The 26,812-nt window shown below is 39.8% G+C and overlaps 1 protein-coding gene and 1 long non-coding RNA gene across 3 annotated transcripts in view; one reads left to right on the forward strand and one right to left on the reverse strand.

Annotated features, from left to right (window-relative positions):
- The window catches only part of LOC136145577 (uncharacterized), an 85,480-nt gene extending 72,073 nt beyond the window's left edge, over window positions 1-13,407 (reverse strand). Inside the window, exon 1 of one of the 2 annotated variants that reach the window (XR_010658808.1) lies at window positions 13,212-13,407. This is a non-coding gene — a long non-coding RNA (uncharacterized lncRNA). Of the gene's footprint in view, window positions 1-12,237; window positions 12,347-13,211 lie in introns of those variants that run through there. The other variant, XR_010658809.1, reaches the window with a different exon arrangement.
- A 105-nt stretch (window positions 13,408-13,512) lies between these two features.
- The window catches only part of THEM4 (thioesterase superfamily member 4), a 35,859-nt gene continuing 22,559 nt past the window's right edge, over window positions 13,513-26,812 (forward strand). Inside the window, exons 1-2 of the mRNA XM_065903975.1 lie at window positions 13,513-13,704; window positions 25,365-25,551. Coding sequence (XP_065760047.1) covers window positions 13,606-13,704; window positions 25,365-25,551 — 286 coding nt within the window. The 5' untranslated portion in view covers window positions 13,513-13,605. The remainder of the gene's footprint in view (window positions 13,705-25,364; window positions 25,552-26,812) is intronic.

Consider the following 26,812-nt stretch of genomic DNA (forward strand, 5'->3'; position numbering starts at 1 on the left):
TCTGTATGCAGGTCAGGAAGCAACAGTTTAGAACTGGACAGGGAACAATAAACTGGTTCCAAACAGGAAAATGAGTACGTCAAGGCTGTATATTGTCACCCTGCTTATTTAACTTATGTGCAGAGTACATCATGAGAAATGCTGGGCTGGAGGAAGCACAAGCTGGAATCAAGATTGCCAGGAGAAATATCAATAACCTCAGATATGCAGATGACACCACACTTATTAAGAAGAATTAAAGAGCCTCTTGATGAAAGTGAAAGAGGAGAGTGAAAAAACTGGCTTAAAGTTCAACATTCAGAAAACTAAGATCATGGCATCCGGTCTCATCACTTCATGGCAAATAGATGGGGAAACAGTGGAAACAGGGGCTGACTTTATTTTGGGGGGGCTCCAAAATCACTGCAGATGGTGATTGCAGCCATGAAATTAAAAGACACTTACTCCTTGGAAGGAAAGTTATGACCAACCTAGACAGCATATTAAAGAGCAGAGACATTACTTTGCCAACAAAGGTCTGTCTAGTCAAGGCTATGGTTTTGGCAGTGGTCATGTACAGATGTGAGAGTTGGACTGTAAAGAAAGCTGAGTACCAAAAAATTGATGCTTTTGAACTGTGGTGTTGGAGAAGACTCTTGAAAGTTCCTTGGACTGCAAGGAGATCCAACCAGTCCATCCTTAAGGAGATCAGTCCTGGGTGTTCATTCGAAGGACTGATGTTGAAGCTGAAACTCCAATACTTTGGCCACCTGATGTGAAGAGCTGCCTCATTTGAAAAGATCCTGATGCTGGGAAAGATTGAGGGCAGGAGGAGAAGGGGACGATAGAGGATGAGATGGTTGGATGGCATCACTGACTCAAGGAACATGAGTTTGGGTAAGCTCCGGGAGTTGGTGATGGACAGAGAGGCCTGGCGTGCTGCAGTTCATGGGATCGCAAAGAGTTGGACACGACTGAGTGACTGAACTGAGTAGCTATATAACATTCAACTAAAGACTAGCAGGGGGGCACTCTTTCTGCCCCCTTCTGATGTCTATGTCAGAAGCTTGCTCTCTTTTATACTTCAATAAAACATTATTACACAATATCTATGAGTGATCAAGCCTCGTCACTGGCCCTGGATTGAATTTTTCTCCTCCAGAGGCCAAGAATTCCAGCATCTTTCATGGCTCAGCAATAACCTTTCAATAGCTACAAAACAATAGTTGGGAAGTGATATTTTCTGGGCTTCCCAGGTGCTCAGAGGTAAAGAATTTGTGGAGACTTGGGTTCAATCCCTGGGTCAGGAAGATACACTGGAGAAGGAAATGGCAACCCACTCCAGTATTCTTGCTTGGAAAATCCCATGGACAGAGGAGCCTGATGGGCTACAGTCCATGGGGTCGCAAAAGAGTCGGACGCGACTTAGCAACTGAACAAACAATACTACCTTCTACCCAGCCACCCAAGGCAGAAATCTCCCTTTCCCCCATATGATTAAAATCACTTTAAGAATCACACAACAGGAACTTCCCTGGTGGTTCCGGGTTAAGACTCTACACTCCAAAAGCTGGGGGCCCAGGGTTCAATCCCTGGTCAGGGAACTAGATCCCACATGCTGAAACTAAGAATCTACATTGTAAAAGAGCCCTTGTGCTGCAACTAAGACCAGAAGAAACCAAAATAAATAAACAAATATTAAAATACACACACACACACAATTCTAGATACTGTATCCAAATAGTAACAATGCAAATGGATTGCATCTACCTGAAAATTAGCCTGCAGTCTGTTTTTAACCTCCCCTCTCATAGACACCCTTCTCCTGCTATGTACTCTCACCCATCTAACATCTCACTTTGGTGGACTGTCCTGGGAATAACAATTCAAGAATACATTCTTTCTGAGGAAGAGTCCTATAATAGCAAGTCAGAGAGAAATTCAGCAAGAAATATTAAATAAGGCAGCATTTTTATTGTCATCCAGGATACATATGGGCTTCCCTTGGTAAAGTTGGCTCAGTTGGTAAAGTGGCTCAGTTGGTAAAGAATCCACCTGCAATGTGGGAGACTTGGGTTCAATCCCTCGGTCGGGAAAATCCCCTGGAGGAGGGCATGGCAACCCACTCCAGTATTCTTGCCTGAATAATGCCCATGGACAGGAGGAGCCTGGAGGGCTACAGTTCATGGGGTGGCAAAGAGTCGGACACAACTAAGCGACTAAGCACAGCACACTTAGGCTACATATAAACGCAAGGTTCAGAATTCAGTTTAAAATTCAAATGTGAAATTGCTATCTATCAGAAGGATACATATTAACAGCATTACTTGAATTGAAAAATTACAGACTTTTTCTAATAGAAAGATTGATTTCCCTGACCAATTTTCCAATGAAGATTGACTTTACCAATTAGTTCATATGGCAAACATTTTCCAAAACTTAAGTGAGCTTAATCTGCAGCACTAAGATTTTGACAAAAATATAAAGTACATATTCATTATATAATACACAAAAAATATAAACCTTATAAATATTTATGAGACAAAATTTTAATATCAATTTTAAGATGTATGAGAATAAACAATTTTTCAAAATTATTTTATTTTTTATTTTTTTCAAAATCATTTTAAGGTTATTCTAGCAAAAAACAAAAATGTGAAGACATCTGGCTTACAAGATTAACTGAAAAGTATATGCTAAGTGCATGGAATATAGTGGTATGGAATAAGGAGAAGTCCAAGGTGATTCCTAGATTTACAACCAGGAAATATAAATTTGAGATTAACCCAAAATTCATATATGTTCACATAGAGAATTGATAACAATGCAAATAACTGCTGATGAGGGAAATTAACTTTGCCTTGTGTATTTGCAATTGTCCTGTGTATTTGCAATAATTTGCAATTATTGCCTTGTGAATTTATATTTATAGTAACAAATTCATTTTAGTGTATCTGATTTTACATTTACATATTTTCTCTTTGAATTCTACTTTAAAATAGTTATACATCTTATTGGTTCCCTCATTATATAATAAGTATAATAATTTAAAAAATTCATGTATGTTCATAGTTCGTTAAGGTACCTCTTAAATATTTTCCATTATACTTTTTATTTCTGGCCACACCATGGGGCTTGTGGCATCTTAGTTCTCCAACCAGGGATCAAACTCTAGGCCCCCAACAGTGAGAACACTAAGTTCTAACCACTGAACCACCAGGAATTCCCTACTTTATTAAATTTTGGAGGAGATGGTATATATGGTATAGAGGTGGAAAACTTTTCCCTTCTTCCTTTCTGGATAACCTAATAATTAAATTGACATAAAGCAGATGAACAGGAGAGAAACAAATTTCATGCATAAGGGAGCCCCAAAGATATAAAACACAAAGATATGCAACAATTGAGGCTTATAAACCACCCTCAGCTAAGGAGAAGAGGGAGGGGTCTGGGGTTTCAAAAGGGAGGAAGACAATTCACAGAAAGATGAGAAGAGCAAGTGCTTGGTAAGCAACTGTTTGCCATAACAGGTAGCTAAGTCTCTCTGATAAAAAGTTATCTTTGGTATTAGCTCTTTTTCTGCCATCAATCTAAATTCTTTTAGGCAGTTAAAGGGAAGGTAAACAGCTCTTTCAGAGTCTGTTGGGCCTTATCAACTCAAAATAATTCACATGCCAAAGTGGTATATTTTGGAGTCACATATTCTGCTCCTCCTCAGTGGTGATACTGGAAATTTTGGAGATCTGTGAAGGTCTTAAAATTTAACTTTCAAGAATATCTAAGGTCCACTATAGCTTACCCATTCACAATAATTCTGACTTCTGTTTTATAAAGAGGTCTAAGTTGCAGTTTTTAAAAATGCAATATAAAAGTTAACCAGAGAGGGAGAAAAAAGTTTACCAGGAAATAAGGCACCCAGTCTTAAGTTAAAAATTAAAGGACTGACTTGTGGTCCAAGATGCAGTTTGTTAACTGGATTTACCCTTTTACCTTAAATAACTCTGATCCCGCCTCACTCCCTACAAAAATCACCACCAACCACCACACAAAATATATGAAACAACAATTTTCAAGATACTGGACATCTGCCATAAAGAACAGAGATCCCTGAGAGACTGGAAGCAATAAAGAGAACTGTGCAATTAACTTCAGAGGGTTCCCAGGCTACTGCACAGGGGAGGGGAACTCAGGGGAACCTGTGGGAGTCTCTGAGTTGAGGAAATGCAGCTGAGAGTATGGGGAACCCAAGGTGGCTAGTGTCTGTGGGACAGAGTGCTAGAGAGGAGAGACCTGTACAGAGAAGGAACTCTGGAGATCTGCAGAGGATATTCCAAATATTGATTGGTGCCTTTGTGTGAGGAAACTATCCCACAAATGCTGGGGAGAGAACTATTGAGAGAATGAGAGTAAACAGCATTCAGCACTCACAGAGAACTGGGAAGACAGCCTGTTCCCAACAGCTTATACTGGGAAACCTCATGATTCATAGGGCATTGGGTAGAGTATTCAACAGTCTTTCTTCAGTAATGGGAAATAGTTAGCCCTTGACTAATGGTTCTCAGTGAGGGGAAATTGTGCTCCACTCCCCCAGGGAACGATGTCTATATCTAGAGATGTTTTTGATTTGTAAGGACTAGGGGCAAGGTGATACTAGAATTTTAGTGGAGAGCCAAGGATGCTACTAAATACCTTGCCGTGACCAGGACAGCCCCCTGACAACAAAGTATTACTTGGTCCAAAATGTCAGTAGTGCTGAGGCCGAGAAACCTTGCTGTAGACACAGCACTGCTCTTGTCCTTCCTAACAGACCTTACAAGCAAGACTCAAAAGGATCATAGAGTTTCCAAGTAAATTACCTGCATCCCAGAGCAAAGCTCAAGCTTTATAGGACTACAAAACTGTGGTACTTGACAGGGTAAAATTCACAATGTCTGGTATTCAATTCTTCCTCATTTAACAAAGATTACCAGGCATGAAGAGGTGCAGGAAATAACAGCCAATCGAAACCAGTCAGAACTGACACAGACATAAGAAGCGGCATAAAATGACATTAAAAGTTATTACACCTAAATTCTATAAATTCAATAGGTTAAGCAGAGATATGGCAGATATAAAAAAAGACCCAAATCAAATTTTTAGAGATAAAAGTTACTATGTCTTAGATGAAAAATACACTGGATGGGATTTAATAGCAGATTACATATTTCAGAAGAAAAGATTCATTAACTAGAAAGTATAGCAATATAAACTATCCAAAATGAAACAGAGATAAGAGAATTTTTAATGACACTCAAGAAGAAAAATACATCAGTGAGCTGTGAGACAATGTTAAATGGCCTAATATGTAAGTATTTGGAGTCCTTAAAAGAAAGGGGAAAGAGGAGAGAACTGAAAATATAGCTGAAGAAATAACAGCCAAAAATTTTCCAGATTTGATGAAAACTATTAATCCACAGATCTAAGAATCCCAATGAGTCCCCAAACACCAGAAATATTAAAAATACATCAAGGCACATCATAACCAAATTGTTTTTTTTTTAAAAAAGACAAGAAGAAAATCTTAGAAGCATCCAGAGAAAAAAGACATCTCATATATAGACAAAAATAAGGATGACATCAGATCTCTCATTGGGAATAATGCAAGCAATGCTCAATATTATGTGGCAGTCTGGATGGGAGGGGAGTTTGGGGAAGAATGTATACATGTATATGTATGACTGAGTCCCTTCAATGTTCACCTGAAACTATCAAAACATTGTTAATAAGCTATGTGAGTGCTGCTTGCTCATCATGTCCAACTCTTTGTGACTCCTCTGTCCATGGGATTCTCCAAGCAAGAACACTGGAGTAGGTTGCCATTTCCTTCTCCAGGGGATCTTCCCAACCAGGGATCAAACCCACATCTCCTGAGTCTCCTGCAATGGCAGGCAGATTCTTTATCCAATACAAAATAAAAAGTTATTTTTTTAAAAGAAATAATCCACGTGAGAATACAGTAGAGCAGTATCTTAAAAATACCGGAGAGGGGGGGAACTGTCAATGTAGAATTCTATACTCAGCAAAAATTTTTCAAAAGTAACAGCAAAATAAAGACATATTCAAACACATGAAAGCTGAAAGAATTCATTACAAAAGTACCCACTAGAAGACCCCCACACTACACACATAGATACATAGTACAAGAATATAAAGGAAGTCCTCAAGCAGAAGAAAATGATACCAGATGGAAATCTGGATCTTCACAAATGAATTGAAGAACCCTGGAAATGACAATTACATGGGTAAATGAATAAGATTTTTTTCTTACTATTTAAAATTCTTTGAAAGATAAATGGCTGCCTAAACAAAATAGTAGCAATGTAATGTGAGGGTTTTTAATATTTTAAAAGGTAAAATGCATGATAAAAAGAGCATAAATGTCATGAGAGAAGAAACAACACTATTGCAAGGCTCTTACAGTAGGAATGGTCCTGCATCTACCAGAGAAATTGAATGTATAGTTAAAAACCCTCCCACAAAGTAAACTCCATGCCCAGGAGGCTTCACTAGTGAATTATACCCAACATTTTTTTTAAAAATGCCAATTCTGCGAAAGTTCTTCCAGAAAATTGAAAAGGGTAATACTTCCCAACTCATTCTATAAAGCCAGCATTATTCTAATACCACAGCTAGAAAAAGATACTATAAGAAAACAAGATTTTTACATTCAAAAATCAATCAGGGTAGACTTCCCTGGTGGTCCAGTGGTTAAGAATCTCCCTGCCAATGCAGAGATAGAGGAATGCAGAGACACAAGTTCCATCCCTGGATCCCTAGTCTGGGAAGATCTCACATGCCGTGGGGCAGCTAAGCCCCCTTGCCACAACTCCTGAAGCCTGTGCACTCTAAGGCCTCCATGCTGCAACTACTGAGCCTGCGTGCCCCAACTACTGAAGCCCAAGTGCCTAGAGCTGGTGTTCTCCAACAAGAGAAGCCACTAGATGAGAAACTCACACATACCACAACAAAGACTCAACACAGACAAAAATTAATTAAAATTTAAAAATCAATCAAGGATGCAAACTAGTACAGCCACTATGGAAAACAGTGTGGAGATTTCTTAAAAAACTGGAAATAGAACTGCCATATGACCCAGCAATCCCACTTCTGGGCATACACACTGAGGAATCTAGATCTGAAAGAGACACGTGCACCCCAATGTTCATCGCAGCACTGTTTATAATAGCCAGGACATGGAAACAACCTAGATGCCCATCAGCAGATGAATGGATAAGGAAGCTATGGTACATATACACCATGGAATATTACTCAGCTGTTAAAAAGAATTCATTTGAATCAGTTCTAATGAGATGGATGAAACTGGAGCCCATTATACAGAGTGAGGTGAGCCAGAAAGATAAAGAACATTACAGTATACTAACACATATATACGGAATTTAGAAAGATGGTAACAATGGCCCTATATGCAGGGCAGAAGAAGAGACGCAGAAGTACAGAACAGACTTTTGAACTCTGTGGGAGAAGGGGAGGGTGGGATGTTTCGAAAGAACAGCATGTATATTTTCTGTGGTGAAACAGACCACCAGCCCAGGTGGGAGGCATGAGTCAAGTGCTCGGGCCTGTTGGGCTGGGAAGATCCAGAGGAATCGGGTGGAGAGGGAGGTGGGATGGGAGACCGGGATGGGGAATTCGTGTAACTCTATGGCTGATTCACATCAATGTATAACAAAACCCACTGAAAAATTAAAAAATTAAAAAAAAAAAAAATCAATCAAGGTAATTTACAATAATAAACAAATTTAAAAAGAAAAAACACATGATCATCTTAATAGATGCAGGAAAAGCATTTGATTAAATCCAACATTCATTCCTAATAAAAATTCAGCACACGAGGAACTTTAGGTAGGATTTCTCCTTATGTTAATAAGCATCTACAACAAACACATAGCTAACATCATGCTTAACAGTGAAAGACTGAATACTTCCCCCTTAAGATCAGCAACAAGACAAGCATATCTGCTTTCATCACTACTATTCAACATTGTAGTGGAAGTCCTAGACAATGCAATAAAGCAAAAAAAAAAACCAGAGCTGTCCAGATAGTAAAAGATGAAGTAAAACTCATATAACATGATCATCTTTGTAAAAAAATCTAAGGAATCTATTAAAAACTTACTAGAACTAGTAAATTAATTTAAAGCTTACAGATATAAGATCAATAAATTAAAAAGTAATTTTATTGCTATATACAAGCAATGAACAATCAGGGATTGAACTTTTAAATGTTCTTAGTAGCATCAATATATATAAACTTCCTAAAGATAAATATGACAAAAGATGTATAAAACCTGTACTACAAATTGCAGCTGAGGGAAATTACAGAAGATTTAAGTAAATGAAGAAAAATAACTTGTTCATAAGAAAACTTGTTTAAAGATATAATTTGTTCATGAGAAGACTCAATTTGCTAAGATAGCAATTCAAAACCCCAGCAGGTTTTTCGTAGATATTGACAAAATTATTCTAAAATTTACATGGAAATGTTGAAAATAATTTCAAGACTAGTCGCAACTCTTCAGGAATCAAGATGGTATGATGTTAGTATTAAGAAAGGTAACTAGATCAAAGGTACAGAATAGAGAATCCAGACCAATACACAAAAGTGGACAACCACAGAATTCCCTGGCAGTCCACTAGTTAGGATTCCATGCTTTTACTGTAGAGGGCAAGGGTACAATCCCTGGTCAGGGAACTAATATTCCACAAGTTTTCTGGTGTGGCAAAAAAAAAAAAAAAGATAATCAATTTTTTGATCCAGGAGCAAGGACAACTGAATTGAGAAAAGAATGCATTTATTCATATAAAGACCTGTGCTCAGAGCAGTTTTATTTGTAATAGAGAAACACTGGAAACTACCTAAATGGTCATTGACAAGTGAATGGGAAAATTGTGGTACATCCAAACAATGAAATACTAATCAATAAAAGGGAATGAATTATTGATACAAGCAACAACATGGATGAATCTCAAAAAAAAAAAAAAGAGTATATACTATATGATTCTATTTAAACCTTGAGAAAATGCAAACTAAAGTGACAGCAGATCGGTGTTCACTTAGAGGGTAGGAGGAAGAGTTTACAAAGGACATGAGGAGGAAACTTGTGGGTGCAAGATAGGCTCACTATCTTGATTGCAATGATGGTTCTATAGGTGTATGTGTTCGTACATGTTAAATCTCTTCAGTCATGTCAGACTCTTGTGTGACCCTACGGACCACAGCCTGCCAGGCGCCTCTGTCCATGCGATTCCCTAGGCAAGAATACTGAAGTGAGTTGCCGTGCTCTCCTCCAAGAGATCTTCCCAACCAGGGACTGAATCCATGTCTCTTATGTCTCCTGCATCACCAGGTAGGTCCTTTCCCAGGGCCACCTGGGAAGCCCTCATAGGTATATATGTGTATCAAAATTTACAACTTGTACACTTTAAATACATGGGGTCTATTTTATGTCCCCATTTAACCTCAATAAAGCTGCTTACAATATTAAAGGAGAATGGTGAAAACACTATTAAGTTTCAAACAGTTGGCTTATTTCATTATAGTTCTATCAAAAACAAGGAAGAAAATATATTCTTTATGTAAGCCACACAAACACCAAAGAAAAACTTTTCCATATCCACAGGCTACCAATTCTATTGCTAGATTGTCATCTTCCCCATCTCCCTGCAAACTCGGCCAGACATTTCATATGTGTTGTCAACATGAATACCTTGGAAAAATACCTGGTGAAGGCTCTAAGTCAGAGTGTGGGTGGCAGGGCCAAATACACTGCTCAGTCAGTTCAGTCGCTCAGTCGTGTCTGATTCCTTGCAACCCCAGAAATCGCAGCATGCCAGGCCTCCCTGTCCATCACCAACTCCTGGAGTCTACTCAAACTCATGTCCATTGAGTTGTTGATGCCATCCAGCCATCTCATCCTCTGAAGTCCCCTTCTCCTCCTGTCCCCAATCCCTCCCAGCATCAGGGTCTCTTCCAATGAGTCAACTCTTTGCATGAGGTGGCCAAAGTACTGGAACCTCGGCTTCAGCATCAGTCCTTCCAATGAACACCCAGGACTGATCTTCTCTACTATCTGACATATGCAGAAGTTATACTGAGTGTAACTGACCTAGGAGAGCTGTTGGTACCTTTACAATCTTAGCAGAGCTGGAGTCTATTTAGGTGTTTTGATGGATTCTACCTACACTGTAATTTATATATATACACTTTTAAGTTATCTGTATAAACTACCTTCTTATTTATTAAGAGAAGTCATCTTGATTTATGGGTTTGATTTATAATGTGCCTCTAGCTGCATGTACCATGTGGAAAGACAATAGGATACTTTGGGCTCTTGCTGCCAAACAAGTATTGAAGCAATTTGTGTGAGTTATTAAAAGAAGTACTACAATTAACCGGACAATTTGGCACCATCCATGCCCTCAGGAAACTGGAGTACTGTATTGAAAAGGAGACAACTTAGGCAATCTGCTTAAATTACAGAACATCAACATTATGCTGAATCATCTTCAGTTTGAGTCATTCTTACACGCTTTATTTCTCAAATTCCCTGTCTCAGAATGGTATACCTTTACCCCCAGTTAATATTGTGGGTTTAAAATACTGGGCATTCTTTCCTACTGAGAAACTGATGGAGAAGTTCACATAATCAAGGAAAACTGTTGTTAAGTCACTCAGTCGTGCCCAACTCTTTTGTGACCCCATGGACTGTAGCCCATTCGGCTCCTCTGACCATGGGATTTCCCAGACAGGAATACTGGACTGGGTTGCCATTTCCTTCAGAGGATCTTCACAACCCAGGGATTGAACCCTAGTCTCCTGCATTGGCAGGCAGATTCTTTATCAACTAAGTCACCTGAGAAGCCCCAATCAAGGAAAACATCTGATTTTTATATAAAGATATTTTAAATAAAAATATTAATTGCTCACACACACACAAAAAAGTAGACTGAGGATCTCTGAACTTAGACCCAAACCCAAAGCCAAGTTTGTTTATCTCTGATAACTCTCTCCTGATGATTCCTCCAGTCCCACTTTACTGTGTGAGTAGTTACAGAGCTGGGTTGGCAGAAAAACTTTGTATGCGGACGTTCTGGGGGTAAGCAATTCTAGTACCCCTTAAGACTTAAAACTAAGACTGTGGTATACTGGTAAATATTTAATAAGGTAAGAAAGGAAAGCCCTCAGTTGCAATATCTGAATGAATACTCCAAATCAGTCAGTTTTAAGCTACCACTGTGATGTGACCAAATGCAATGTTTGAAAGGGGTGCCTGTATTCCCACCATACAAATGCAACAGAGATAAATAACCTCAAGAACACATACAACAGCAAAATGTAGTAAAAATAATTCAGCAGTTTTGTTTTTTACATTCTAAAAGAACTAATAATTTATTACAGAGCATAAATCAAGCTATTGTTGATACTTCATTATATTCCTAAAGAAATATTTAAAAAGAAGTTTCATACACCAGAATTAGAACAGCACTTATAATTGTTTGTGGCTATGAAAAGGCAATCAACTTCCACTTAAAACTGTAGCCAGTGATGAAATATACTTCAAGAACATAAACAGTTTTTAGTATCTAATACTGTCACCAGCAAAGCCCATGAACAATTCCCAGGAAATAAAATCTGGGTAGTAAAATAAAATCTAACATTTTTTTTTTCTTTTGTGCTTAGTCTAGTTTCAGTTGCTCACAGGGTGCCGGTGTGCAGAGATTTTACACCAGGCCCTTCAGACCAGAGTTCCTAGTGCAAAAAGGCTGTGGCCCCACACCTCAGCTCCAGGAACCGTATTCAGAAGCACTGCAAGCAATACTGCAATTCGAGATAGCTATCAGGCCCAGGGCAGAGATGCTGCCCCTCCCCACATCGCCTTCTGAAAGTCTGAGCAGCAAAAGTGGGGGAGGCGCTTGCCAAGAACCCTATGAAACAGTCAGGCCAAACGCCTACGAGGAAGACCCAAGTACTCTAGAGCTGGAGCTCACACCTCTTCATTTTTTTATTTCCTTTGATTCTGAACCAGACTTAATCTCCTACTGGCTCCAAGATACCAGGCAGAAGGACCTTTACTGGGGACTGACTCAAGGGTGTTGTAACAATACCTTCATTTTTTAAATACAACTTGTTAATTGTAAGTTTATAATTTACATGTTAAATAATGGAAGTGTTTAAGAATTGGCTAGCCAAATTCTTACCATTTTAACGAGTCTGTACAAGCCCCGTTTCAACGCATTACTAGCCTGGGGTCATTTTCTCTGTGAGCAGGATACAAGGTAACGTCAAATAACTTCTAACTTAAGTGACTCCTACTGAAAGAGAAGGTCCTGGTGACAAGTAAAACTTGATATATTCTTTTTAATACAACAGTGAAGAAATAAGAGGCCAGGTACAGTTTAAAAGTATGCAGTGTTACAGGGCTTCCCCCTTGGCTTAGCGGTAAAGAATACACCTGTAATACAGGGGACACAGGAGACCCAGCTGGATCCCTTGGTCAAGAAGATCACCTGGAGGAGGAAATGGCAACCCACTCCGGTATTCTTGCCTGGAAAATTTTATGGGCAGAGGAGCCTGGCAGGCTACAGTCTTCGGGGGTCACAAAGAGTCAGATAAGACTGAGTCACTAAACACAAACCCACCCACGGTGTTAGGTGGTGCACTGGGCTTTGAGCTCAGTTATGTCTCCAGAGCTAAGAGATGACTGCATCCTTCAGGTGTTGCTACAATTTCTATTTTTTAAAAAGTCAGACTTAAAGAATTTTTTAGCTCTGCTCCCTTAAAGATGCGGGGGGAGGGGGGGGCGGGTGATCCCCCAGAAAAATATTCTATTCCTACAGTCTTCTGTGTGCGCTCCTACCCGCTTGAGGGCTTAAATCAGCTGCCGGCAGCGCAGTGCTAAGTCTCTTCAGCCGTGTCCAACTCTTTTGCGCCCCCATGGACTGTAGCCCACCAGGCTCCTCTGTCCAGGCAAGAATATTTGAGTGGGTTGCCTTGCCCTCCTTCAGGAGATCTTCCCAACCCAGGGATGGAACCTGCGTCTCTTATGCTTCCTGCTTTGGCAGGCGGGTTCTTTACCACTAGCGCTACCAGCGGCGGGAGGGAGAACTATTAGGAAACCGCACAGAATTTGGCCCTCTAGCAATAGAGGAGGAAAAGACCAGCGAATCCTCACCAGTAGCGCTTAGGTGCCGGGGCTGAGCCCTAGTCGCGGATCCGCACTTCTGGCCTCCTCGCCCTCCCCAGGCCGCGCGGCCGCTTTTGCCTCTCGCCCCTCGCTCCAGCGGCCTTCACAAGTCTTGACAGTTTCCCCGGAAGTGGCTCCGGCGCGGGAGGACAGCTAAAGGCTTTACCGGACTTCGAGCCAGCCTTCACGCCCCTCACTCCCACTGCCCCTCCGAGACCCGTGGCCCCGCCCACCGGCGCGCCAGGCCCCGCCCTCACCTCGCCTCAGTTAAAGAGGAAGAGCTGGCTGGGAGGGTGGGGCAGGTGGGGGGGGGGCGTGTAGCTGCGTGTGTGTCAGCTTTTACCTCAGCTGGCGCGAGCCAGCTCCCTCACTTCTGGGAGCCATGCTGAGGAGCTGCACCGCGGGACTTCGCTCGCTCTGGGCCCTGCGCGGCGGGCGGGAAGGCGTGCCCCGGCTATCGACGGACCTACAACCCGCGCCGGTGAGTCCGGGTAGCCGGGCAGCGAAAATGGGCAGAAGGGTAGGACTTTTTCGTCAGGAACTAGCCTGTGATAAGGGATATGTTCAGCTGTTTATCCCTTTTCTCAGCCAACTGACCTCAGAGTGAAAGCTAACATTAGCTCCAAAACGTATCAGTATCAACAACGTCACCGGATCTTTCAGTCTTGAGAGTCAAGCCATAAGAAATTGGACAGGAGGGTGACGCGGTTTTGAGGCAGTGTGCAGGGTGCTTGAATCGGGTCAGCAAGTCAAAGTATACCACTACTGCTAATAAAGAAGGGTCATGACTTAAGCAAGGTTAATCTGAACCTAAGCAGTCTGGCAAATAACTATTACCTTATACCCTCAGGAGGATCAGTTTCCTCACGTTTAATACTTGTTACAAGATTTAAGTGAGATAAGGCAAGTATGTAACAGCGATGTCTGGCGTTTGTATTAAGTAAATATTGTTGGTGTTAAGTCGCTAAATCCTGTCAGGCTCTTGTGACCCCATGAACTGTAGCCCGCCAGGCTCCTCTGGCCATGGGATTTCCCAGGCAAGAATACTGGAATGAGTTGCCATTTCCTTCTCCAGGAGATCTTCCTGATCCAGGGTTGGAGCCTGCATCTCCTGCATTGGCTTCTTTACCCCTGAACCACCAGGGATGCCCTAAATAAATATTGCCTGTTGGAGAACTGTTTCCTCCTCTATGTACCCTTAGCACTTTCCCATTGTTTTTGTTATTCAGCCACTAAGTCGTATCTGACTCCTTGGGATCCCATGGACACCAGGCTTCCTTGTCCTTCACAGTCTCCCTCAGTTTGCTCAGACTCATGTCTACTGAGTCGATGATGCCATCCATCCATCTTATACTCTGTTGCCCCCTTCTCCTCCTGGATCTTTCCCAGGATCAGGGTCTTTTCCAATGAGGTGACTCTTGCATCAGGTGGCCAAAGTACTGGAGCTTCAGCTTCAGCATCAGTCCTTCCAATGAATATTCAGGGTTAATTTCCTTTAGTATTGACTGGTTTAATCTTCTTGCTGACCAGGGGACTCTCAATAAATAAACATTGCCTGTTCTTATATTCCTATGTTTTGATTCATCGATATAGTCAATTAATATTAATTGAGCACTAACAGTATGCCAGACATCAGTTTCTAATGCTGTAAAGATGAATAAGAAACAACCCTTTCAGAGAGCTCAAGTCTAATTTGGGAGGAAGGAGTACAGAACTTTTAAATATATGAACTATGGGAAGTACTAAGGGTCCATAGAGGAGAGAATAACTCCATTTTGAGCATGAACTAAAAGGTGTTGTACCTTGTTTTTATTTTTTTTCAACTAAATCAACTTTTATTTAGGCATTAATATCATAAGTCATTCCCATGTTACAATTTGAAAACACCAGTACTAAGAGAACAGAGCACTGGATTCAGATAAATAACTCTTTTAGTAATCATTAAGCACTTGAAAACTTTAAAAACAGGTGCAGGTCGGGGAGAGGAGACTCAGCAGGCTTCCTGAAAGGACAAAGACAAGAACAATATCATTTCACTTCAGTATAGCAACCCAAGATTTCTTTATCTACTACTTTATCTATTAGAAAAAATAAGATTTTCTTTCTTATCATTTTCCACTCGCAATTAATACAAATATTTGCTGACTCTCACCAGCTATATCTAAGGAATATCTAAAGATAATAGTTTATAAGGATATTGACTTAACTCTAGATAATTCAATTAAATTGTATTGCTTAAATTGTCCTCTCTGAAGGAGACCAGTTCGGTGAAAATAATTATTTTAGGCTCTTACAGGACATGCACAAATGGATTCCATGCATGATAGTTAAAACCATTTTAACATCTCTGAAAATGTTAAGTTTAAGAATTTTGAAACAATTGCTATACAATACTTATTATTAAGCAGTCTACTTGGATTGAATAATGAAATAATGTTCACCTTGGAAGATTCAAAGTAACTAATAATAATTACAATAAAATTAGCTTCCCCAATTATTTTAATATTAAAAATAATAAAGACAACTAACATATTAAAATATTCAAGTAATAGTAAATGGTGAAAAGTTTTTAGCAAAAAGAAAGGAGAGGCTGGTACCTTTTTGTTTATTTATTTTGGTTGTGCTGGGTCTTTGTTGCTGCGCCCGGGCTTTCTTGGGGTTTTCTCTAGTTGTAGCGAGCAGGGGCTACTCTTGGTTGCAGAGCTCATGCTTCTCCCTGCAGTGGCTTCTTTTGTTGTGAAGCACAGGCTCTAGTATGTGTAGGCTTCAGTCATTGCAGCACACAGGCTCAGTAGTTGTGGCTCCCAGGCTCTAGCATGGGCTTAATAGTTGGATGCACAGGCTTAGCTGCTTCACAGCATGAGGGATCTTTCTGGACCAGGAATCAAACCTGTGTCCCCTGCATTGACAGGCAGATTCTTACCTGCTGTACCACCAGAGAAGTCCAAGGCTGATACTTTTAATAGAAACATTAATTAGTATTATAATGGGATTCTAATGGTATTAGCTGTATGGAATAAGTAATAATTGATGAAATGAGGATTTTTTAATTGGTATTTATTTCCTCGATTACTTAAATTTTTCACTAGAAGTCTAAAAACTTGGGGTTGAGTATACAGAAGAGCATTAAGTATGGGCCATTTATAAGAGCAAAGACCTCAAAAGAGTATTTTGAAGTTATAGGCTCATTTCCAGGCTTGTGCAGAACATGCTTCTCTTTTCAACTCTGGGTTAAAAAATATCTACAAGACTGTGGTTGGGAGCCTCCAAATGGGGCTATTCAGTAGTCATGTTTCTTTCTTCTGGGCCTTTTGCTTTCTGCCAGTTCTTCTCAATTTTCTTGAGACAGGAAATGATACTTCATTCCACTTATTACCATCTTAAGGCATTCAGGATTATCTTGTATTGTATCTTGTATTCAGTGGTTCAGTTTGTATTATTTTACTTAAATTCTTTGTTATAAGTGGAAACCTGACTTTGACAAGAATAAGTGAAAGTCACTCAGTCATGTCCAACTCTTTGCAGCCCCATGGACTCTACAGTCCATGGAATTCTCCAGGCCAGAATACTGGAGTGGGTAGCCTATTCCTTCTCCAGCAGATCTTCCCTACCCAGGAATTGAACTGGGATCTCCTGCATTGCAGGTGGATTCTTTACCAGCTGAGCTACCAGGGAAGTCCATAACAAGGATGTCAGCCATAAATGGCTGGCGATTAGGTTCACCATATTTTAACCACCAGACTGTGTGCTGTGTGCTTAGTCACTCATTTGTGACCCACTCTTTGCGACCCCATGGACTATAACCCGCCAGGCTCCTCTGTCCATGGAATTCTCCAGACAAGAATACTGGAGTGGGTTGCCATGCCCTTCTCCAGGGGATCTTCCCAACCCAGGGATGCAACCCAGGTCTCCAGCATTGCAGGTGGATTCTTTACTGTTTGAGCCACCAGGGAAGCCTAATCCTCTGCTCTCACAGTCAGCGTGTCCTGGTTGAGGAGATGTGTAACTCGCTCGGCATCAAGTTGCAGACATTCACCAGTTTCAATAAAATGCTGATGAATAAAGTCATCTGCTGTTGCTTTCAATTCGGGACAGTCTAGACACTCTGCTAGCACACTTAAACTGAGACAGTTTGAAGCATCAGCTTGTTCTTCCCAAAAATCAACACACAAACTTCCCTGGGGTCCAGTGATTAAGAATCTGCCTGCCAATCCAGGGGACATGGGTTTGATCCTTGCTTGGGGATGATTCCACATGCTGTGGGGTAACTGAGCCCATGTTCTGGAGTCCGCAAGCTACAAGTTCTGAACCCACATGCCACAACTATTGAAGTCCAAGTAGCCCATGCTCTGCAACAAGAGAAGCCATCGCAATGAGAAGCCCTGCTTACCTCAACTAAAGAGTAGCCCCCACTAGCTGCAACTAGAGAAAGCCCACATGTAGCAACAAAGACCCAGCACAGCCAAAAAAAGAAATCAACACACATCTTCTTCACAGGTTCAGTCTGGTACCAGTTTGCTGCATCTAACAAAGACTGAACATTGTTGCTTTTCACAGAAATTCTCATGGTATAAGCAAATCCCACAAGTTATTTGATAATGTCAGGTGCAGCATCTTTGAGTTCTAATTTCAAAGGTCTTTGATTCAAGCATGTGAATTGTGAGCTTTAAGTTTAAAAAAATGACTGGCTGCACCAAGGACAACATAATGAGGAGGTACCTTTTGTTCCTGGACCATAAGAATCACATCACACAATGTTTTCTTTGTATTTATGTAGCTTGTCAACAAGGTTCTGCAGTCAGTTTCTCCCAGCATGATTTCAAGTTGACCCTGGGTATAAATCCCTGGGTAGACTGTAGATTCAACTATAGTTGAGTAGTGAATTTAAATCACTGTTTCTGAATGTTATTCATGATACCCATGAATCCAGCCAATTTGGCAAATTTCTTCTCACTGGGGCTTCTGTTTACCAAATACTGAGGCTGGGAGAGGGCCACTGCAATGCCCTGCCCCACAATGGGCAAGCAGGTCACTGTGGTAGGACAAGGCCCAACTATCCCCTCAAGCTCTCCAGGGGCAGCAACACGGGCTTAATGGCATTTCCCTTAGAACCAGAGCCCAGTCAACTTACTTTTAAAGAATAACAAGTGCAGATCCATTATTAATCCTGTGTCATCACCACCTCAGTGGACATGAACTTGAGCAAACTCCAGGAGATAGTGGAGGACGGAGGAGCCTGGTATGCTGCAGTCCATGAGGTCATAGAGTCAGACGTGACTTAGTGACTGAACCACAACCACCATCTTATACATTGGAAAAGAAAACTGTCCTGTGCTAATCTCACAACAAAGATAGATTCATTTCTTTAATTATATGTTGGTGTCTGGTAGTCTATGTTGAGAATATTTAACAATATTTACAGGCTTTGTAACAGTAGTATTTACAGGCTTTACAAATCATACCTCTTTTGGTTCAGTAACTTAATCTTAAAAGGAGATACATTGAAAAGTTGTAACTTAAGCCCTGCTTGAAACACACATTATCAAACATCTAGCAAGACCTTTCCCCTATTCAGGGCAACAAAAAGTAGTGATTATCCCTAACATTTATCCCTCATGCACAGAGTCTGTGCTGTGAATTTATAGGTGCCTTTACTTCCAAGTATCACTTAGTTCTCATCTCCTTGAACTGAAACTTTCATTATTTTTATTTCTCTCAATATCATAGTATTCATCTGTGGTCCCAAACTCAACATGCCCCAAACTAAAATTAATGGTTCCACTCCTACTTTCCAACTCCTGACATTCACACAAACATTAACAAAAGCCTCCTCTTTATTTTCCTTCTGTCCACTCCAGTCTTCAAACCACAAGTCAGGAATTATCCAAAACTCTTCTACTTTCTCTTCCCCCATGATCAGTCAGTCTCTACAACCCTTGGTCCCGATATCCTAGTTATCTCTTAAATCTTTCTCATTCCTTTCTACTTTCTTCTGGTCAGTTCAGCTTCTGACGATATTTCTCCTGGACCTCTGCAACAGTCTTTTAACTGGTTTCCTTACCATTGCTTCTCACCTTACAATTCATCCTTTACATCAGAGGGAGCTTTCTAAAACCTCAGTTCATGTTACTGCTTTGCTTAAAACTCCTTAAGGCACTCCATAATGGAAAAACTACTTTGTCAATCAATTGGCATGTATTCTTCATGATTCTTTAAAGACTCCTTTTCTTTAAATAGCTTCATCCTAGGCAATAACACTTACGAAATCAAAGTGTGATGCACTTTTTATGTCCTTTTATAATATTCATTTAAAAATACATGTGTTATTGTTGTTGTGTCACCTAAAATCGTCTTTCCTATTGACCTTTTGAAATATTAACCTAGAAGATGAAATTTAAGCTTTCATTAAAGCCAAAGAGCCACTATGGTGTCACCCTCTTCTGTTTTGCCATCCCCATCTTGCTACTGTTCTCTTTGTACCTTTCAGCCATAAAGACTGAAATCCTAGCAGTTTCCCATATTTCTTTGCCTTTGCTTGGAGCAGCCTGCCTGTTGTTTCTTTAGTGAACTTTTCATCCTTTAGAAACCACCTATATCAGTTCTCATCTTTTTGAAGTTTTCCCTAAAAGTCACTTTTTCTGCGTCTGTATCTACTTCTGTTGTAGCATTTTTCACACTCAAGGCTACAAGTACTTGAGGACAGGGTCTAAGTCTTCTCTCTTTATGTTACCTGTACCTGGCCCAGAACCAGAGCATATAGTAGGGCTCAAAAAAGTTTGTTGCAGGACTTCACTGGCAGTCCAGTGGCTAACATTCCACACTTCCACTGCAGGGGACGTAGGTTCAATCCCTGGCTGAGGAACTAAGATCCCACATGCCATACAGTGTGGCCCTAAAAGGGGGGGGGAAAAGTGTTACATTCAGCTGAATCCCCTAGGACTTCAAAGTTAAAATCAGACAGGAGAAACTCCCAAACTCATTCTATGAGGCCACCATCACCCTGACACCAAAATCAGACAAAGATGCTATAAAAAAAGAAAATTACAGGCCAATATCACTGATGAACTTTGATGCAAAAATCCTAAACAGAATTGAACAACACATTTAAAAGATCATACATCATGATCAAGTGGGCTTTATTCCAGGGATGCAAGGATTCCTCAATATATACAAATCAATGTGATACACCATATTAACAGATTGAAAGGTAAAAACCATATAATCATCTCAACAGATGCAGAGAAAGCTTTTGATAAAATTTAACACCCATTTATCATAAAAAAAAAAACTCTTCAGAAAGTAGGCATGGAAGGAAAATATTCAATATAATAAAGGCCATATATGACAAGCATGAAAGGAAAATATTCAACATAATAAATGCCATATATGACAAACCCAGAGCAAACATTATTCTCAACAGTGAAAACCTGAAAACATTTCCTCTAAAATCAGGAACAAGACAAGGGTGCCCACTCTTGCCACTATTATTCAAAGTAGTTTGGGAAGTCCTGGCTGCTTCTCAATCAGAGAAGAAAAAGAAATAAAAGAAATCCAGATTAGAAAAAAAGAAGAAAAATTCTTACTGCTTGCAGATGAAATGAGACTATACATAGAAAACCATAAGGATGCCACCAGAAAGTTACTAGAGCTAATCAATGAATATAGTAATATTGCAGGATATAAAATTAACACACAGAATTCCCTTGCATTCCTATACACTAAGAACACTAAGAATGAAAAATCAGAAAGATAAATTAAGGAAACAATCCTATTCATCATTGCAACTAAAAGAATAAAATACCTAGGAAAATCTACATAAAGAGACAAAAGACTAGTATGCAGAAAACTATCAAACAGTGATGAAAAAAATCAAAGATGACACAAACAGATGGAGAGAGATATCATGTTCTTGGATTGGAAGATTGAATATTGGGAAAATGACTATGCTACCTGAAGCAATCTATAAATTCAATGCAATTCCTATCAAACTACCAATGATATTTTTCACAGAACTAGGACAAATAATTTCACAAATTGTATGGAAACACAAAAGACTCTGAATAGCCAAAGTAATCCTGATACTGAAGAATGAAACTGGAGGAATCAACCTTCCTGACTTCAAACTATACAACAAAGCTACAGTTATCAGGACTGTATGGTATTGGAACAAAAACAAATATAGACCAATGGAACAAGATAGAAAGCCCAGAGATGAATCCACCTACCTATGGGCACCTTATCTTTGACAAAGGAGGCAAGAATATACAATTGAGAAAAGACAATATCTTTAATAAGTGGTGCTGGGAAAACTGGACAGCTACATGTAAAACACTGAAATTAAAATACTTCCTAACACCATACACAAAAATAAACTCAAAAGGGACTAAAGACCTATATGTAAGACTAGAAACTATAAAACTCTTAGAGGAAAACATAGGCAGAACACTCTCTGACACAAATCACAGCAAGATCCTCTATGACCCACCTCCTAGAGTAATGGAAATAAAAACAAAAATAAATAAATAGGACCTACTTAAACTTAAAAGCTTTTGCACAGTGAAGGAAACTATAAACAAGGTGAAAAGTCAGCCCTCAGAATGGAAGAAAACAATGGCAAATGAAACAACTGACAAAGGATTAATCTCTAAAATATATAAACAGCTATTGCAGCTCCATATCAGAAAAACAAACAATCCAATCAAAAAGTGGGCAGAGACCTGAAGCGATATTTTTCCAAAGAAGACATACAGATGGCTAATAAACATGTGAAAAGATGCTCAACATTGCTCATTATTAAAGAAATGCAAATCAAAATTACAATGAGGTATCACCTTTCACTGGTCAGAATGGCCATCAAAAAAATCTACAAACAGTAAATGCTAGAGAGGGTGTGGAGAAAAGGAACCCTCTTGCACTGTTGATGGAATATGAATTGATACAGACACTATGGAGAACAGTATGGAGGTTCCCTAAAAAAACTAGGAATAAAACTACCATATCACCCAGCATTCAGGCATATACCCTGAAGGAAACCATAACTGAAAAAGACACATGTACACTCATGTTCACTGCAGCCCCATTTACAATAGCAGGACATGGAAGCAACCTTGGTATCCATCAACAGATGAATGGGTAAAGAAGCTGTGGTACATGTAATAATGGTTATTACTTAGCTATAGAAAGGAATGTATTTGAGTCAGTTCTAATGAGGTAGATGAACCTAGAGCCTATTATACAGAGTGAAGTAAGTCAGAAAGATAAAAACAAATATGTAATAACACGTATAAATGGAATCTAGAAAGATGGTACTGATGAACCTGTTTGCAAGGCAGCCAAGGAGTCATAGATGTAAAGAACAGATTTGTGGACACAGTAGAGAAAGGAGAGGATGAGACAAATTGAGAATAACATCACAACATATACATTATCATATGTAAAATAAATAGTGATAATTTGCTATAAGATTCATGGAGCTCAAATCCATGCTCTGTGACAACCTAGAGGGATGGGATGGGGTGGGAGGTGGAAGGGAGTTTCAAGAGAGAGGGAACATATGTATACCTATGGCTAATTCATGTTGATCTATGGCAGAAACAGCACAATATTATAAAGTTATTATCCTCCAATTAAAAATAAATATTTTAAAAAGTCAGGTGGGAGAGCCCAGGATCAAGGGAGTCATTCTAATTCCTAAAAGTCTTCTATTATCTCTATTGCACTGGTCCATAAAAGGATGCTAGAACTGATCAAACCTAGAGTTTCCTATTTTGAATGAAAACTATAGATGAGGTAAACCCAAATTCACAACTCCAAAGCTTTCACATCCTGTTCTATCTCTCAACTGACAAGTATTGGTCAATACACACTAATTTATGACTAATTGTGTCTGTTATGTTACTTCCAGAATTTACGTACTTTAAAAACTACACGATTGGAACTTAATTCTAAGAAAATAAACCAAAGTAGAGAAAATACCATATTCATAATGTTCCAATGATCCTTTTCATTTAAAGCAGCAAAAAACTGGAAACAATTTACATGTACAATTTAAATAGTTGAGTAAAGTATAGTATATCATTTTAAAGGACTATTCTTCTGCTGTTGAAAATGGTGATAACAGATAAAGGACATGAGAAAGTCAACACGAAAGAATTTTAAGTGATGACGTAAAAGAAAAATTATTTCTTACTGAGATTACAAGTATACTAAGAAAAGTTACAAAAACTTGGAGGAAATATATCAAAATTTTACCATTAGTTATATTAATATGAAGAGATAATAAGTGGATTAAAGTTTTTTTGTTTTTCTTTTTCTTGCCTTACCAAATTTTTTGAGTTGAAAATCTGAAGGGACAAGCCAATCCAAAACCATAGGGAAAACAAAACAAAGGTACAAGTACTAGGCTAGGGAGTGGAGTAGTCTTAATCTTACTTATATTTCCCCTCATGAAGCCAAGACTTTTTATAGCTAGGAAGTGTTTAGTTCCATAGCATTCTTAAGACAGGCTCCCTAAATTCTCACCATTTGACCAGGACCCAACCCTAAGGTGAGCAGAAGCCTGTTTGGCTGGTTATTTCATCATAGTAAGTGTCCCTCCCTGTACCCTGGGTGTAGTCCAAGTGTTGCAGATACTTTGAATCTGAATGACTTGATAAGGGTGACTGGAAGTGCAGTCTTAATGTTCTAGGATTTCTGCACAGTAACTGATTTTCCTTTGTGGTGCCTGTGGACATTTGCTTTGTTCAGCTCCTTTGTAAGCGACACTTTGTCCCTCATCCTCCAGGGCCCCTGTACCTTTTCACCTGCTGCGTGGGCACTGGTGTTGTAGCAGTGCTGAACGCTACAGGGAAATAGCACTGGTGGAAGCTGTGATTATTGTGACTCCAAGAGCTTTCCTCCTCCAGCCTCCTCCTCCTCTTTCTTTGTGTTGTCTTTCTGTTCTCTTTCTGAAAGAACATTTAGGTCTTTCACCAACTCTGTTACATAGTTCAAAAACCTGGGATTAGCTCTGGTATTTTTCCTCTTCCCTCACTCTCCTATATCCAAATAGTCACCAGTTCTGCTTCCTGCACTCATAATTTTTCAGCTGAGTTACTCCAGTAGCTTCCAGACAAGGCCCTCTAATTCCAATCTTAAAATCACTCTCACTATCTTTCATATTGTGACAAAATCTGATCTTGTCACTCCCTTGTTTAAAATCTCACCAAGAGCACTGCAGATACAATTCAAACCAGTTAACTTAATGTGGAAGCGTCTCACAGTCAGGCTTCTCCCCTTGTACTGAAACAACGCCAAACTTCCTTGAGGTCTTGTTTCTTTTATTTATTTACTTATTTGTTGACTGCACTGGTCTTCATTGCAGCATATAGGGCTTCTCTTAGTTCTAGTGCACTATTGCAGGGCTTCTCATTGCAGTCCACTGTCATAATTGCCCCTCGGCATGTGGGATTTTTGTTCCCCAGCCAGGGATCAAACCCAAGTCCCCTGCATTAGAAGGCAGACTCTTAACCACTGGACACCAGGTAAGTCCTGAGCCCTTAGTTTCATCATCTGTAAAATGGGGATATAATTATTACATGCTTCATATGGTTGTTGTAAGGCCCCTCAAAACTGTTTCATGTCTCCTTGCCTTTACACACAATATTCCTTTGCCTACAATACTCTTTCTGTCTGGTTGATTTCTGCTTGTCTAATTGAATCTAGTGAAGATTCAAGTCAAAGGATCCCCTCCCTGATTACCCAGTCTGAGATGAATACCTCTCCCCTGTGCTCTGGCTTCCTGCGTGTTTCCCACTGGTAGCACCTTTTACATAGAGAAAAGTTGTCTGACCTTCATCTTTCTTTATTACCAGTTTCTGGCTCACCTGTGCTTCATTAAGTTTTGAGAAAAGGAAGGGGCTCTGCAGACTTGGGCTTAATACCAACTCTGCCACTAGCTAGTTGGATGACTTTGAACAAATCATTTGTCCTCTCAATCTCCCATTTCTCCTAAGGAGGGAGGCCCAGGTGATGCTAGAAATTTGTTTCCACTTCAAAATGACAAGCTTTGGGGAAGAGGAAAAGCAGTAAGATAGTCTTAGAAAATAGAATATGTTATGAAATCGGATGTACCTTCCTTTACTCTCCTTTTTCTCCTTTTAGAGGTTGTTTTCTGCTGAGAAAGTCATTCATAAGGACTGGGCTCTCCCCAACCCCAGCTGGAGCAAGGACTTAAAACTCCTTTTTGACCAGTTTATGAAGAAATGTGAAGACGGTTCCTGGAAACGTTTGCCTTCATATCAACATAGATCTACTCAAATTAGTGAAGACTTCAAGACCTATTTCCGTGGTAGGAACAGTTACGCTCCCATATAGAATACTTAAATATCAAATATAAAACTAAGAACAGATTGAAGCACTAATTATCACTTGAAAAAGGAAAGAGGAGAGTGCAGGGAGGTTGCTATATTCTCCAGTTTTCTAGGCCAGAAATCTCAATGAATTTTGCAGATTGTGGGAGAGCATAAAGTCTATTGCCATTAATAAGCCTGCCCCCACCATGGCATCATCAACATTAGCAGGAAGGGGCCCCAGAAAACCTCCACCCTCCCACATTCTCATCACCTTTCTGTCTTGAGGCTGTCATCACTAACCTTCATTTACTATTTGCCCCAGTATGTGGCTCTGTCCCCCCAGGAAGCTCAAAACACTCAAGTCACCCCCCCTCCTCATCTCACAGACTCTAAACTCCCATGACAGATCACCCCACCTCCAACATACACACATTGCACTTCCTATCCTCTGTGTGTGTGTGTGTGTGTGTGTGTGTGTGTGTGTTTTAATTAATAGATTTTTTTTAGTAGTAGTTTCAGGTCTATAGTGAAAAGAGTGCAGAGTTCTCAAATATCCCTTACTTCCCTCTGCCAGGTTCCCATTTATTAATATCTTGCCATAGTAAAGTATATTTGTTATGATGATGAAACTGTATTGGTAACATGAACTTAAGTCCATAGTTTACATCAGGGCTCATTCTTTGTGTAATACTTTATGAAGTTTGACAAATATATAATGACATGCATCATACTGAACAGTTCCACTGCCTTAAAAATTCACTGTGTTCCTTCTGTTCATCTCTCCCTCCTCCCTCCAAACCCTTGGCAACCACTGATCTTTTCACTCTCTCCATGATTTTGCCTCTTCCAAAATACATACAGTATGTAACCTTTTCAGATTGTTTTCTTTCACTTAATAATATGCATTTTTAAGTATATTTATTTATTTTTTTCCATAGTACTTATCTCCATAAGACAATGCTTTGTGTTTTTTTAACGGTTTATCTCTCTCACCACTAGACTGTTTGCTTCATAAGGGCAGAGGTTTTTGTATGTTTTATTCCCCACTATAGCTCTAGCGCTTAGAATAGTACCTGGTACATACCTTATACATACTTGTAGGAAGAAGAGAAATAAGAAGGGAAGGAGGAAAAACACGCCAGGAAACCTGCTTAAGATGCTGTACTTGGTTTTTTGTTTCTTTTTTTTACCTAAAATCTCTGCCCTCCTGGAGGGCAAACCAGTTTGCCCTTTGAGAGACAAACCACTAAATAATGA

This window comes from Muntiacus reevesi, chromosome 1 (assembly GCF_963930625.1).
Source record: "Muntiacus reevesi chromosome 1, mMunRee1.1, whole genome shotgun sequence".
Classification (NCBI taxonomy): Eukaryota; Metazoa; Chordata; class Mammalia; order Artiodactyla; family Cervidae; genus Muntiacus; species Muntiacus reevesi.